This window comes from Euphorbia lathyris, chromosome 2 (assembly GCF_963576675.1).
Source record: "Euphorbia lathyris chromosome 2, ddEupLath1.1, whole genome shotgun sequence".
Taxonomy (NCBI): domain Eukaryota; kingdom Viridiplantae; phylum Streptophyta; class Magnoliopsida; order Malpighiales; family Euphorbiaceae; genus Euphorbia; species Euphorbia lathyris.
The window spans coordinates 35,905,242-35,922,157 of record NC_088911.1 but is presented as its reverse complement, the minus strand read 5'-3'; the positions used below and the strand labels follow the sequence as shown (position 1 = coordinate 35,922,157).

At 35.3% G+C, this 16,916-nt stretch overlaps 1 protein-coding gene across 1 annotated transcript; it reads left to right on the top strand.

Moving 5' to 3' along the window:
• Positions 1–2,190: 2,190 nt before the first annotated feature.
• On the top strand, positions 2,191–5,824 carry LOC136217767 (phosphate transporter PHO1 homolog 3-like). The gene is made up of 9 exons (XM_066004416.1): positions 2,191–2,916; positions 3,012–3,412; positions 3,509–3,580; positions 3,674–3,803; positions 4,092–4,471; positions 4,559–4,708; positions 4,786–5,214; positions 5,314–5,450; positions 5,535–5,824. The coding sequence occupies exons 1-9, from the start codon at positions 2,319–2,321 to the stop codon at positions 5,632–5,634; spliced, it is 2,397 nt and encodes a 798-aa protein (XP_065860488.1). The 5' UTR covers positions 2,191–2,318; the 3' UTR covers positions 5,635–5,824.
• Positions 5,825–16,916: the final 11,092 nt, after the last annotated feature.

The following is a 16,916-nucleotide window of genomic DNA, read 5'->3' as shown; positions in this document are numbered from 1 at the left end:
TTAAAAATATTAAAATAACTTAAAATTTATTTGTTTTGGCAATTTTCTTAATTAAATTTAAGGTTCAATATTTTTATTTAATATTTAGATAATTATATATTTATTTTTAAGTGAATAATTATAGATTTAAAGTGATATTTGCTAAAAAAACCCACTAATGGTTAACCGACCGAAGTAATAGGTTAACCGAATTAAATGGACTGGTTATTGATTGTTGTTAATGGACTGGTTAACCGACCATATGCATTCCTAGTTAGTGTTTTTAAAAAACCGATTAAATGGTTAACCGATCGAAATATTCTTAATGTACTGGTTAACTAATCATGTGCATCCCTACATATTTTCATTAATATTTGCATTTGTTTACTAAATGACGAACTTGTGGCATGATCTCTTCCTTTAAATTTGGGATAAGGTATCAAAATAGACCTATGACCGTTGGAAAAATATCAAATTAGGCTTCACATATAAAATAATACCAATATAAGCTTAACGTTTAAAAAATAGTACCAATTTAGGCATCGATAACGGAACGAGATACGTCATTGATATTACTCCGTTAAGTTCTATCAATTGTACGTGAATGGAGAAATCACAACTTAACGGAATAATAGGAATGCCGTGTCCAATCCATTACCGAAACCTAAATTGATATTCTTTTTTAAACGTTAAACATATATTTGTCAAAAATTAATATAGAATATATGATTGAGCCTTAACTATTAGATCGAGCTTTTAGTTCAATCGGTTCCATAACATGGTATCAGATAGGGGTGAGCAGAACCGAACCGAAAACCCAATGGCCGAAAAAACCGAACCAAACCGGACCGAATTATATTTTGATTTGGTTCGGTCCTAATTTTTAAGCTAGTTTGGTTTTCAGTTCGGTTCGGTTTGGTCCGGTCTAAAACGGAACAAAACCAAACCAAAATACAATATGTACTACCCTTAATTTTAAGGTTTTAAATTAATTAACTAATTATATATATAAAAAGAAAAAACAATTAAACATGTTTTTTCTCTCAACTAATTATATATACAAAAGAAAAACTAATTATATAATTATTTTCTTTATATAATTGTTTATTAGTAAAGGTACAAGTAGTTGTAGGTCTTTAGTGCTTTGTTTGGTCCAAACATAAACCAAACCGGACCAGACCGAAATAATTTGGTTTGGTCCAAACCAAACTGAATTATAATTTGGTTTGATTTGGTCCTAAAAAATAGAAGTAATTTGGTTCGGTCCAATTCAGTTTGTTTCGGTTTTTAGACCGAACCGAACCATGTTCACCCCTAGTATCAGAGTCTTGATGATCAAACGGTCGAAGGTTCGAATCCTGACAACCTCATTAATTGGTGAAATTAAAAACATATGGCGAAATGAGCTTGTAGATATAATTAGACCTTAACTAATTAGCTTAACTTTTTAGTTCAATCATCCATAACAATATTGATACTATTTTGTACATAAAACCTAAATTGATTTTCCTTACGATCCATAAGCTTATTTCCTTCCGTAACTCATCCTTTTAATTTATCACGAATCTAATATACTACAACAACATTTGATTCGAACAACACTGTAGCTGCAAACCATAGTCGTGTGGTTTTTTTTGCTTTTTTTTTTTGGTTTCCAGGCGTTGATTCTTTCCTAATAAAAAAAAAATTAAGTCAATTGTCAAAAAGGAAAAGTCACAACTGTTTTTCTTTTTCTATAAATAAATGTTTTTTAGTAATTAATGCCATGACAATAACTATAAACTGAGGGTAGTAGTTTAACTGTTTTAGCTAACAACAAAAATCATGATACCAATTTAACAATATATATATAAATGACGTTGTAGATTTTTTTTTTTTTTTGTTGTTTTTTTTAATGACATCGAGGGTGGTAGTTAACTATATATTATTTTAAAAAAATTTCCTTTCGCAACTATTGAAATTTTCTTCTTACCTATTCTCAACTTGGTAATTAAAAAGAAAAAAGTACTACAAAGATATAAAAGGATTATAAAAAAAGAAAAGTTCCTGCTAATGAGTCGTATCTGACTGCTTCGAAACCCATTAATATTATAACTACTTTGGGGTACTCTTTTGTTTGTTTTCTACTAGTTGATCTTTCTTCAACATTTCCAAATAAATCTCACCCTCCACTCGCTTTCCTCAATTTTCACCTATATATCTGTTCATCCTCGTCCTCATCCTCAGCCAAACGCCTATCCTTCATACATCGTTACATTCTTTCAATTTGTCATTATCTCTATTTGTCAATTTTTGCTGTTCTTCATCACATTTTGCAATTGAACTGAACATTCATATCAATGAAGTTCGGCAAAGAATTCAAGGCACAAATGGTGCCAGAATGGCAAGAAGCATACATGGATTACGATTTCTTGAAAACTCTTTTGAAAGAAATCCAAAGATTTAAGCTCAGAAACAAGCCTCCTCCAACCCCAGGTGGTCTCAAAAGGAAGCTCACTCTTTACAGAGCTTTCAGTGGTCTAACTCAGAGAAATCTAAACCCTAAGTCGCCTTCTTCTTCTTCAGATTCTTCGTCACCTGACATTGAATCTCAAGCCATTTTGGTTAATGCTGTGAACCGCGACGGGTCTCAGAGCTACGAAACTACTTTCCTTATGTCTACTGATGAAGGCGGAGAGTATGAGCTTGTTTATTTCAGAAGACTCGATGATGAGTTGAATAAGGTGAATGAGTTTTACAAGAAGAAAGCTGATGAAGTAATGAAGGAGGCTGATTTGTTGAATAAACAAATGGATGCTTTGATTGCTTTTAGAATCAAAGTTGAGAATCCGACTGGTTGGTCTGATCGGAATGCTGATATGACTCGTCTTGCTTCTGATGTTGCTTCTTCTTCTGCAGCTTTGGCTGCTTCTACTCCTTCCGGCGCTAGAACTAGCAGTACGTATCACTATATCAGTGCTCAATTGATCTTTTTTGCAGAAAAATTTAGGCCTCCGTACAATTAGATGAATGTTGAATTTTTTGATTTGCAGGAAGAATTCATGTTTTGGATGCGATTGAAGAAGCTTCGAGCTTGCACGAACAAACAGATGAATCGGTTCATGATAATGGAAGAGAGGAGGAGGAGGAGGAGGATGAAAAGGTAGAAGAAGTTCAGAAGCAGACGAAATTGATGCGGAAAAGACCAGCTCCATTAGAAGTACTTAACCGTGTGAAGATTAACAACACACTTGAAACTCCTCGTTCCACCATTAAAGGATTCCTCAGAGTTAATCCCGAAAATGAACTGAAATTCACCAGGGATAATCTTAGGAAAGTGGAGGAGCAACTCAAGCGCGCTTTTGTCGAATTTCATCATAAACTTCGCCTTCTCAAGAGTTTCAGTTTCTTGAATACCTTGGCGTTTTCCAAAATCATGAAGAAGTATGATAAGGTAATTTAGGCGTCTGTTTGTTTCAGTTGTTCATATCTACTGTTTGTTGTTGTGATTGCTCCTTTTTTAATCATTTGCTTCTTTTTTTGGCTGCAGATTACATCAAGAGATGCATCAAAAGCATACATGAAATCGGTAGATAATTCCTACCTTGGTAGTTCCGATGAAGTAAGCTATTATTCACTTCCTAATCTGATCTTACTCTTCAATTTCATACGTGATTAAAACTAACAAGAACACCTCTATATGTACATATGACAGGTAAACAAGCTCATGGAAAGGGTAGAGGTTACATTCATTAAGCATTTTGCCAATTCAAATAGGAGTAAAGGCATGAATGTCTTAAGACCAAAGGCGAAACGAGAAAGACACAGAACAACATTTTCAATGGGTAAAGAACTGGTTTTTTTTATCCTTACAAACAGATTGATTTCAATTGAATTATTGTTACTAATGAGGGCGAGCCTTGGCGCAACGGTAAAATGTTGTTGCCGTGTGACAAGAGGTCACGGGTTCGAGTCTTAGGAGCGGCCTCTTGCCAATTAAATTGGCAAGGGAAGGCTTGCCCCCAATACACCCTTGTGGTGGGACCCCTCCCCGGACCCTCGCTCAGCGGGGACGCGTAATGCGACCGGGCCGCCCTTTTTTTTTTATTGTTACTAATCCAAAAACTTTCCAGGTTTCCTTTCGGGTTGCTGCGCAGCTCTATTAATAGCCTTCATTCTCATCTTTCGGGCTCGCAAAATCATGGATAAACCCGGAAGACAAGTATACATGACAACCATGTTTCCACTTTACAGCTTGTTTGGATTCATTGTTCTGCACTTGATTATGTTTGCTATCAATATATACTTCTGGAGAAGATACAGAGTGAATTATGCATTCATTTTCGGATTTAAACAAGGAACAGAACTAGGCTATACACAAGTTCTTCTACTCAGTTTTGGTATTGGAGCACTAGCACTGATGAGTGTTCTTGCTAATCTTGACATGGAAATGGACCCGAAAACCTTAGATTACCAGAAATTCACTGAACTTCTCCCTCTCAACTTGCTTGTCGTAAGTCTCGAATCTTCAACTTATAACATGATCAATCTAACTTCCATGTTTGTTAATGAAACTAACATGTTGTTTATCCTGCTGCAGCTGCTACTTGTGCTACTTTTGCTGCCATTCAATGTCCTATACCGCCCGGCGCGCTTCTTCTTCCTCATATGTATCTTTCATTGTATAGCTGCTCCTCTCTACAAGGTCACACTCCCTGATTTCTTCTTGGCAGATCAACTAACTAGCCAGGTTAGCGAGCAATTCTATTATAATCCCGGTCCAAATGAAAACGCACTTTATTCTTAACACCAATCATTTCCCTACAGGTTCAATTGTTCAGAAGTGTGGAATTCTATGTGTGCTACTATGGTTGGGGAGACTATAAAGTGAGAGAAAACAGCTGCAAAACAAGTGATGTATACAACACATTCTACTACATTGTTGCTGTGATTCCATACTGGTCTCGGCTGTTTCAGTGCCTGAGACGGCTTTTCGAGGAGAAAGATCCGATGCAAGGATATAACGGATTGAAATATTTCCTTACAATAGTAGCAGTTTGCCTTAGAACAGCTTACAGTCTAAACAAACTGAATAGTTGGAGAATATGTGCGTGGGTATTCTCAGTAGTAGCAGCAGTAGTTAGTACATATTGGGATTTAGTATTCGATTGGGGACTTCTTCAGCGCGGTTCTAAGAACCGCTGGCTCAGAGATAAACTCCTTGTTCCTCACAATTCTGTCTATTTTGCAGCCATGGTTAGTAATTTTTAACATCCTTGTATTATTATTATTATATTAATTTAATTGTTTTTTTTTCATTTTGATGAAATTAAAATGGTTTATATGCACATATAGGGATTGAATGTGTTGCTGAGATTTGCATGGCTACAAACGGTGACGGGTTTGAAGATATTTAGTTTGCATAGAGAAACAACCATAGCTATTGTAGCTAGTCTTGAGATTATTCGACGTGGAATATGGAATTTCTTCAGGTAATTATTATTATTATTATTATTAATTAGATTATGAAAAGAAATACGTTTTGATTTTGAATATTGAATAATGTTGATGAACAGGTTGGAAAATGAACATCTGAACAATGTGGGAAAATACCGTGCATTCAAGTCAGTTCCACTACCTTTCAACTATGATGAGGATGATGACAAAGACGAATAGAATAGAATATTAGATTAGTTAGTTAATTACTATACAGGAAATATTATTTTCACAAAAATTTTGTCAAATAAAAAAAATGAAAAGAAGTGGTCTACGTACGTATATATGAGTGGTTTGGACTTTTTGACAATTTTAGGGGTTATTCATATTGTAATCGATGTTGCTTATATATGCAAAGTATTTTTTTCAATTTTTTTTATAACATTTCAAGATTTGAATAATAAACAACTAATCATTTGAATAATTCTTCATTTTTTTTATTAGGTGATATTTTTTTTTATAATGGAGGTGATAGTTCTTCATTGATTTTGCAATGGTTTATCTTTCTTAAGAAAATATAATATTTTCGATTAAAAAAAATAGAAAATATAATATTTTGACTTTGTTTATTACTCCCTCTGTTTTATATTACATGTCTTTTTAAAGAGTTGTATAGAAATTAAGGATATTAGAAAAAAAACATTGTTACTTCTTATTTATTGATTCTAATATTTATTTATTCTATAATAAGTCCATTATTCTAATTAATTTTCATAAATTCACATTTTATAGCAGAAAAAAAGATGACTTAACGTATACTGATCATATAATAATATGAAACAAAAAAGAATATCTAGAAAGACATGTAATATGAAACAGAGGTAGTAATTTATAGAATCAAGAAGAGATTAATAGTTTCTCTAAATTTGTGCCTATATTTAAGGTTAGTTGTAATAAAATTTATAAATTTTTTTAATAGGTATAAATGCCAGCGGCTGGGAGCTCCTGCAATTCACACCGAAACGAAGGCCTCTTACACTCTTAATGGCCACGACATGGTTCTTTTATTGCAAGGAGACCAGAAACTAGGATCATTGTCTAAGATATGATATGATTATACTAAATTAAGAAAGTACTTTGGAAAGAGATAAGGATTTAGAAAGCCATAACTTTTATTACACAAAGAGTATTTTACAATGGAAGTAAAGGATGATCTTACAAATGAGCTAAGGCTTCCTTATATAGGAAAAACCTTAGGAACAAGACAAAATAAAAAGATAAGAATAACATCTTATCTTATCTTACACACCACTCATCACACCATTATCTTTTTGAAAGATAAGATAAGAATCTTACCTTTCTTACACACCACACCATTATCTTTAAGAAAGATAAGAATCTTATCTTTCTTATTACACATCACATCACACTAGATTATTATTACAAGAAAAATACAAACTTGATACTTAAACCACAACTTTCTGGACAAGTGGCACTTATGTCTTCTGGATATTTTCATATGTAATGACTAGGAGAGAGATTGAAGTTCTTCCAATCTTCATCATCCGAATCAATGTCGCCATACAAAGATTCGTACCATGGTCCTTTCCTTACTCGTGGGTCCGGATAAGGGTCTTGGGAATCTTGGAAGTAATGAGGTGGAACTTGAGGTTCTTGAGTTGGCACTTGAGTTGCTTGGGGTGGCATTTGAGGTGGCACTTGAGTTGCTTGAGGTGGCACTTGAGGTGGCACTTGAGTTGCTTGAGGTGGCACTTGAGGTGGTCTTGATCTGGAAGAAGATGCTTGTCCTGGTTCTGGTTGTTGTTGTGAAGCCATAAATGGAGTCCGATTTGACACTAAGTGAATGTTGACTGGCTTGGCAGGGTACAGTGTTGTACTAAGAATTTGGTTAGTATTGAGATCATAACCATTAAGGCAACAAAGATAATTTTTGAGTGCCATTTTTTCATTGCCTTTGGTTTCCTGTATTGGAGTTAAGAAAGTATTCCACTCATAAGCTTCATTTTGAGTCCAAAATTTCCCTTGCATGTCTTGGAAGTATGGCCTGTGGATGATAAAGACTGCACTGGTTGATAAATGGGACGTTGCACTATCCCAGAGCTTGAGTCTTTCAATTATTTTCTGGAGTTCCTTTCGCCACCACGAAAGGGGGGCATACCAGTCCATTAAAGTCCATAACAGAGAATCACATTGCTGTTCTTCATGGAGGTGATGAAACATTTCCAAGACTGGTATTTCAATGGCAATGGAATAGAGAACCGTTAAGCACCAAATGCACCATAATTCGGAAGAGAGGAGATCTTGTGTGGGTTTCAGACGGAAAAGGATAAGGAAAGGGCAATCTTGGTAAAATTCATCAGGTTTAGGGAGGTTCCTTGCAGTGAGGAAGTCTTTGAAGTGAACAAACAGGTGGGTTTTGGCATAGCACTGAATTTCAAAAATATTTTTAAAATTAGTTCTAGGAGGAAAGGGGCGAAGGGCTACAGGATTCTTAGGAGTAGAGGATGCCATGAAGATGAAAGGTAGGGAGGCTATAGAGGTAATAAGTGAAGGTTGTGGTCTGGAAAGCAAGTCTGGGATGAGGTTCTGATGTCCTTTTATATGCTCCACATGGAAGTCATATTTTGCAAACCAGTCCTTAAGTCTCAATAATTGTTGGCTAGGGAGAGACTTATTTTTGAATTCAAGGATTTTCGAAAAAGATGAATTATCCATTCTGACAGTGAAATGATGGCCGATGAGATGGAATTCAAATTTCTTTATAACATTTTTTACCGCAAGAATCTCTTTGATCGTGGTGTGATAATGTTGCTCTGCAGCTTTGAATTGTCCACTAGCATGTCCACAGTAATGAGAAGTTCCATCAACTTCTTCAATAAGCAATGCACCCCAATGTTCATCACTAGCATCTGTTTGTAAAACACGCTTTCCAGTGCCAGGTATCTTTAATGCTGGAGGATTTTGAGCCACAACTTTAAGTTGCTGAACAGCTTTAGTTTGGACATGACTCCACGATGGTGCATTCTTTTTCAGCATTTTTGATAATTGGCTAGTGTGCTCAGAGACATGAGGGATGAATTCCCGGATGTAATTGATGATTCCCAAGAATTGCTGAATTTGCTTTACAGAAAGATTCTCATCAGGGAATTTCAATAATTCTTGAGAAATGTGGGGTCCAGGCTGATATTGGCCATCATGGAATCTCATGCCTAAAAACTCCACTGAGTCCTGTCCAATAATGCTCTTCTTTTCAGAAAGCATTATGCCATGCTGGTCTACAACGTGCTGGAATTGGGCCAAAAGACTATTATGGGCCTGAACGTCTTTTGAGAAGAGTAAGATATCATCAATGTAGATAAGAGCACTATGAAGGATGGGCTCAAAAATCTTAATCATGGCCTTTTGGAACAGAGATGGGGCTGTTTTCAGCCCAAAAGGCATAACTCTCCATTGATATTGTGCTGTAGGAATGCAAAATGCTATCTTGTAACGATCTTCTGGATGAATCCCAAGCTGCCAAAAACCTGCTTTGAGATCAAATTTTGAAAAGATATGGGCTTCATTGAGATGGACAAATAAGGAATTAATCCTTGGAAGGGGGAATTTGTCATCTCTTAGAAATCCATTGAGGGGCTTGTAGTCAATCACAAGCCTTTTCTTTGCACGAACTATTTCTGACCGCTTCTCGACATAAAATGCTTGACAAGCCCAAGGAGATGTGGTTGGCTCTATCAAGCCTTGTTGCAACAATTGAGCACATTCTTCTTTTGCCAGGAGAAGGTCAGCAGGTGTCATGCCCGGATGCGTTGCCTTTGTAGGATTGACATCTTCATTAAGCTTGAAAGGCAATTTGATGAAGAAATCTTTATTTTTCCAAAGTGGTGAGGGATGCGAGAATTGCGAGTGGGAATCAGCACATGACTTCAAGAGAAGTTTTGTAATTTGTTGAAAATCTGGTGAGACTTCAGCTAGGGAGTACATCTTAGGGACGCACGTGTACAATTTTAATTGTCGTTTGAAACGAATCCCTTCAGGAAGAATTTGTAACCCTTTAGCTTTCTGGTAGACATCAAAACCAACTAAGATGTCTTTGTCTGGAAGTGCCGATCCAAGGACTTTGACCCAAATGATACAGTTAGGGAAAAACTGAATCCCAATGGGTTTTTTGGATCTGAGTGTAGTGGAAAATACCTTGCCATCTGCAGCCTTGAAATACTCATAGTGGGTTTCCCATGAGGTATTAGGCAAAATTGATGGATTAACCATCGTCTTTTGAGCCCCAGTATCCATAAGACCAATAACAGAAATGGGTCTGTCATATTTGGACGGCAATAGATGAATATTTACCAGGGGATAAGTGGGAGTAAGACTCTCTGATGAGCATGATTGTAGGGAATAGATGGGAAGCAAATCATCAGAAACTGGAAAATCATCATCAGAATCTTCTGAAGAAGAAGAATCTGTATAATCTTCAAGGGCGAAGATGGTTTCTGGTGTTGCTTCATCTTGCTCTGAGTACAAGGATTCAACATCTGCATCTTCAAGACTGTATGAAAGTTGTTGGACCAATTTTTGAGCCTTTTGTGGCTGATTTGGACATTTACGAGCGTAATGCCCCTTTTGACCACAAATGTAACACCGATCAGTCCGCTTATTCCTGTTGGTCTTTTTCTTGAAAAACTTGAATCGTTTCTGCCGTCTGGACCCTTGATATGAATTAGGGAATTTAGAGAATCTAGAGAGCTTCCTGTAGTGTTTCTTCTTTGAGGGACGACAGTCACATTTGCTATCCTTGCACTTGATATGTAGGTAAGATTTGTTGCAAAATTTCTGAGCAAGATTTCTTTGGGACATGATATTGCTGAAGAGGCGTTGTTGCTCACACAATTTCTCTAGAGCAAGAAGAGTGAATTGGTGAATTTCCCCAATGCTGATGTCGGCGAAATTTCTGCCTGTAGCTGTGATGAGACGTTGTAACTCTGGTTGGAGTTCGGTTGGTAGAGAGGCAATGTAAGTGTACCGAAGATTCGGATCATTATACCCATTTAGCATGTAGTACCTCTTCACCATTCTTTGATAATGAAAGTCTAGATCTTTTTTCTTCAAAGAGCAGCATTTCATATCAAAGAATTCTTGTTTCATCTGGTTGTGATATTTTTTAGGATCGCCGATAAACTGTTGATGGATTTCTCCCAGAGCATGACTAGCAGTTGGAAGATTGAGAAAGGCGGCCATCTTGTATGGTCCAAGACTTTGGTACCATTCTCGAAGCGTGCCTGTAAACCGGGAGACAAATTCAGTTAGCACCTCCTTCATGGTGACATCTTGTTTAGTCATTTGCAAATCTATCCATGCTGCCATTTCATGGAGATGGTCTCTCCATCGATGAGGAGGGAGATGATCAAATGTGAACCAAGGACCAGATGTTGGCTTGGTAGTTTTAGGTTCTTCATAGAACATAAAATCTTCATCAACTGGTTCTTCAACTGTGGGTTCTGTCACACCAGGGGTTGGTGCAGAAGAATGTTGTTCATCAGCCATGAGTATCTGAGTAATATCAGTAATATCAGCATCAAGTTCTGAAGGAAGATCTTCAGATGTTCCTTCTGAGGAGTTTGTAGAATACTCCGGGACAGTGGTGAGATGGTTAATCATGGAAGCCATATTGGAAAACATAGGTTGTTTGTCTTTTGAGGGCTTGTGATGTTTTGGCTTCGGAGAATCTTCTTCAAATGAGCCGGAAGAAGATAAAACTTTTGTGGGTGGAGCTTGAAGTTGCTCATGGATCATCTGAAAAGGAGTATATGTTTGTGCTGGAGGTGGAAAAGGTGAAAAATGATGAGGGGATCTGGAAAAGGGATCCACAAATTCTGGAGGAGAAGTTGAAGGTTGAGATTGAACCTTTGCCAAGTCTGCTTCTACTTGAGCTAACTGATCTTTTAACCTCCTAATCTCAGCTTCTTTCTGGTTGAATTCTTGACCAAATCTTCGCTGAGAGATCAAAGTTCGAAGATTGTTGTCAACCTTTTGGATCTGCTGTGTCAGATCTTTCTGCGTTTTGAGTGCAAACTCTGTCAAAGAATCAACCTTTTGGGACATGTGTTTCTGGGAGGAAACCATATGCTCAAGCTTGTGATCAATCTTTTGAAGATAATTATTCTGGGCTATGGCATTGTCAGTCTGCCAGTTTAGCACAGACTCAAAGGGTTTAGGTTCTTCAAGATGGCCAGTGTGGGTAACAGTATGGGAAGGTATGTAAGGAAAGGATACTGTTTTAGACTGGGTGTTGGTTTGTTTTGTCAAAGGTGGGAAATCTTCTGGGGTAAAACTGGTGTTCATCATGCATGGTTGTACAAGAGGTGGTAGTTCTGGAGAATTAACAGGTGGAGAAGGATGACACCGTCTTTTTAATTTTGCAAGAAATTCAAGCTCCCTTTTGTAGATTGCAAGAGGCTTTAGATAAGCTGGGGTGACCTTAAATTGAGGGTCTGGAGTGATATCTTTTCTAGGATGTATACCGATCCAAGGCGCATCATCATCATCAGGCTTTGTCGGAGCTCTGGTTGAGGACGAGCGACATGCTCCTTTTTTGGATGGCTTTGTTGTTTTCTTGTGCGAGTAATTATCGTAAGAATCATCATCAGAATCAAGATCTTCTACACATGTGCACGATGGATCACACATCCCACTACCGGGAACATCCCAGATGAAATGACCATCTATGTGTGAAACATAGGTGTGTCGACCATCAGGCCCAAAACTATGGATGGGAATTTTCTTTTCTCTCGGAAAAGAGGCCGGAGAGATCATCATGGCTTGGTGAAAGGAGTGCCTTGGGGGCTGAAAAACTGTTTTTACCAGTCCATCTTCCCTGTTTTGAAAGGATGAAGAAGTGGTTTGGACGGGCTGAGAAATCTGGTGCAATTTCTCATATGCAGTGAGCCATTCAAGAGGCATCAACTGAGTAAGCTCTTCCCTGGAGATCTGGCGAGGGATTTGTACAATTGTTGGATTATCATCTTCCTCCGCAATTAAAAACAAGGCTTCAGATGAAGTACTCTGGGTTGGCATGTCAAGTGCATGATTCTGGAGCCGATAAATGAGTTGGTGGTGAATTGTTGCTGCAACAGCTGTTGAGATTTGTTCAGCACCAATTAGCTGTACTTGAATCTTAAAGGTGGAAGGAAGGTTTGGGTCGTGTAATGAAAGGTTGAAGTTTGGAAAAAATGTTAGAACAATACTACCGGCATTGAGTGTTTTTAAAACTGTGCCGATGACAGCATGTTCAAACTTAAGAAATCTAGTATCCAACAGGCTTACTCGTGCTGTGACTGGAAGACCCTTCCTACCATGAAGAGTCAAAATAATACGTACTGCCCCAAGGTGGAAATGGGAGTATCCTTCTTGCCTCCATTTGGATATGAAAGAAGTAGGAATCTCTAAGGTTACATATTGTTCTGCACTGGTAGCCTTCAGAGAACATTGGTCCATTTTGGAAGTTTGGACATATTCTTTAGCATACGATCGTCTGGTGGAGATCAAAGACCGGATACTGCGTGTGATAGAAGAATCACGCCTATAAAAGTTAGATGCTTTTCAGTATTTTTTACATGGACCCTGATAACCATATGAATTTGGTCATTCACCTTAGATGTAGGCTGATTACATCTAAGTCTTAGGATGCTTTGAATCTCCATCTTAGGATTTTAATCAGCCTACATCTAATGGTGAATGACCACATTCACTGTGATCATTAGGGTCCATGTGAACACTACTGAGTTACTTTTATTGAAATGATACATTTTGTTTTATTTTCTCAAATTTATCTTTTTTTTTTGCAACTATAAATACTCCTAGAGTAAATTACAAAACTGATTAAATTGATAGACTCGTTTACATATTAGATTCATAACATTACCTCTTACTAAATTAGATACTTTCAAATTAGACTTTCCAAAATATCCTTAGTATACATATTATAACTTATCCAATTTTTTCACTTTATTTCTCATCCTTTATCTTCCAAATTCAATTTTAAACATCAATTCAAAATCCATAAATTCATTTGTATATGTTAGGTTTGGGTATTTTAAATTAGTTTATACTTTTATCAAATAATATCTGGAGATTTTATCCAACTTGTAAACTGCTCAGTAAAATCGTAAACTGCGAATTCATCATGTTGGATAAAATCTCTAAATATCATTCAATAGAGGTACAAACTAAAATCTCTAAATATCATTCAATAGAGGTACAAACTAACTTAAAATACTCATAACTAACTTATACAAAGGAATTTATAGATCCTGAATTGAAGTTGAATTGCAAAGGATGAAAAGTAGAGTAAAAAAATTTGGTTAAGTTAAGTTCTTACCAAAAAAAATTTGGTTAAGTCATAATATATATATTAAGAGTATTTTCGGAAAATCCAATTTAAAAATATCTAGTTTGATAAGAGATAGTATAATAAGTTGAATTTAGGCTTAATAGGCATCCAACCCCTTAAACTTGTAACTTTTTTTTACCTGACTCCTTTAATTTAGGGGACAACCCCATCAACTCTCCAAAAACATCACATACAACCCTTACACCACTATGTTCGGTCAAAATATTGACCCGTGTAGACAACGCGCTCGACTGTTGACCGCACCAATGTCACGTGTCATTTTTTTATTAAATTTTTCCATATTCGTGTGAGGTGTTGTCGCTGTTTGTCGTCGCAGCCTTATCGAGGTGCTGAGGTTGGCGATAGTGGTCGTCGAGATGAAATGTATCCAAGTGACTGTTACAAAAATGACATGTGGCATTGGTGTGGTCAACAGTCAAGCGCGTTTTCTATACAGATCAATATTTTGACCGAACATAATGGTGTAAGGGGTTGTATGTGATGTTTTTGAAGAGTTTGGGTGGTTGAGAGGTTGTCCCCTAAGTTGAGGAGGCCAGGTGAAAAAAAGTTACAAGTTTAGGAGGTTGGATGCCTATTAAGCCTTGAATTTATCAACTACCCATACTCCTACATTAATAACTTGTTGTTAATCCCAACCTAGTCCTTAGTATTTTTAATGATAAAAATAAAATTAATCCTAAACTTTTGTGTTATCTAATGTAAGTAGTAATAAATAATCAAACAATTTAATTTATGTAGACTTTAATAACCAAAAAGATTAATTTATACGGACTTTTACGATGAGTGGGCATACGTCATATGTCTATATATATATATATCTATGTGTCTATGTATCTATATATATTTATTTAGAGCTTTCTTGGATTTGGATTTGATTTTCTTGTATTAGACTAAGAGTATTCTTCAATTGTTCTTTAGCTACAATTTCTGTCCATATTTGGTCTAATTTTTGGTTAGAGTCACTCATTTTTGTAAATTCGTTTTATCCATCCATCCTCGAGTTTGATCCATTCTTTCTTAGGTTTCTCTAATAGAGATTTTAATTGTTTAATCTCACTTTCTAATCTGTGCTGTTTAGATTCAATTTCTAAGTATTTTATTTGAGATTCTATTATTGTTTCTGTCATAATATTGTTTATTGTTTGTAATTTTCGCTCTTTTTTATCAAGTTGTTGTGGTATGTTCATATTTTATTAATATACCTGATTTTGTCTTGATCTTCTATCGTAATGCTGAAAATCAAAGAAAGCAGGAGTAGCGACTAAAAACTAACTCTAGCTTTTATGAAAGAAAAAAAACTCTTCCGGTTCTCAATGCTTTACCGGGTTTGAAGACGCTGAGGAATTCCTGATTGAACACTATCACTGAGATCCATAACTTACCTATTGTTTTCTTACAACACAAACATAAAGTCATGCTTAGATTCACTCTGATCGAAACTTTAATACAACCTTTTTTGGCAATTCCTTTGAGTTTCATTCTTGCGAACGTCGTAGAACTCAAAAAGATGGGATAAGAGCCATTTTATTAATATACCTGATTTTGTCTTGATCTTCTATCGTAATTCCTTCATTATTTATCTTATATTTTATTTTAGTTAAAAAGTCGTATCCTAATAATAGTGCATATGTGCTATCATATTCTGTTACTCCTACAATTATCTCATATTCTAAATCTTGAATTTTAAATCTAATTCTTATACTTCTAGTTATGATTATTTCTCTCGTACTATTTGGACAATTATACGTTTGTGGTTCTATTAGTTCACATTTGTTCTCGTTTATTTTGCTAATATGTACTAAACTTTTAGTTCCTGTATTGATTTCAGCTATACATTCATTTGCTATTAGCTCATTAAATAATATTACTTTTATTCGTAATTTATCTTCATAATATGAATGTAATAAATCTAAGGTTCTTGGTTGTCTTATTATCTCGTTTCTAAAACTTAATCTTCCTCCTTCAATCTTGGGTAACAATTTCTGGATTGGTTGTATTTTTCTAGAATTAAAATCTATACATATTTCGTCTGGTATTGTTATGATTGAATATTCTTTATGTTCTATTGGTTCTAATATTTCCTGATATAATTTTGGTACTAATATCTCCCTATCATTTTGTTTTCTTATATGATGATTACCTGTAAGGGCATACATCATTTTTGTTTCTATACTAATTACTTTACTCCCTGGGGGCATTCTTATTCCTTCTAATTTATAATATAGGGTTAAAGCTAGATCTTTATGTTTATCTTCTAATGATACACTAAAATCTGGTTGAATTGTGAATTTAAGTTTCTGATAAATTAAATTCCCTCTTACTACTGATATTAAGGCATCTTGTATATTATCTAATATTCTATCATCTAATACATATATTTGAATAGGAGTATCGATATTTTTCTGAAAATATGCTTTTATAGTGAATTCTATTCCTCCAAAATAAATATTCCTATATTTCTTAGATTCTTTATGTGATAATTTTGATAATTCTCGTTTTATTACTTCATCTGTTATCAAATTTATCCTTGCTCTACCATTTATAGTAGTTGTATCTATGATATTCTCATGTTTCTGAACAATATATCTTATATTTTTATTTCTATCAAACCATTTAGTTTTAAATATCTTATTTACAGATAGCTCTTCAGTTTCATCTTGTATTTTTTGATAAATTTCTGGTTTAAAACTTAAAGTTTGAGTTATACCACCTTCATAAGTATTCATTTGATAATAAGTATTATCGATATTAGTCTGTTCTGTTATTTCCTTATTCTCTTCCATTTGTTAAAGCTTGAATATGTCTGTAACTTTCAGTAATTATTTGTTTTTGAATTTCTATTGTCTCTTCTTGCTCTCTATGTTTTTCTTCTAATCGTTTTACTTCACCTTCTAAGTCAAAAACTCTTTTTTGTAATTTTATCTTTTCAATACGCTTAGCATCTAAAGCACCTTGTGCTAATTCTAATTGTCTATCTTTTAATTCCATAATTTGTAATGCTCTTCTACAACTTATAATATGTTGATTAATATCCTGATTATAAATTAATGGTTTTTCAGCAATAATCCTAAGATTTTCAACTGGTATATCCATT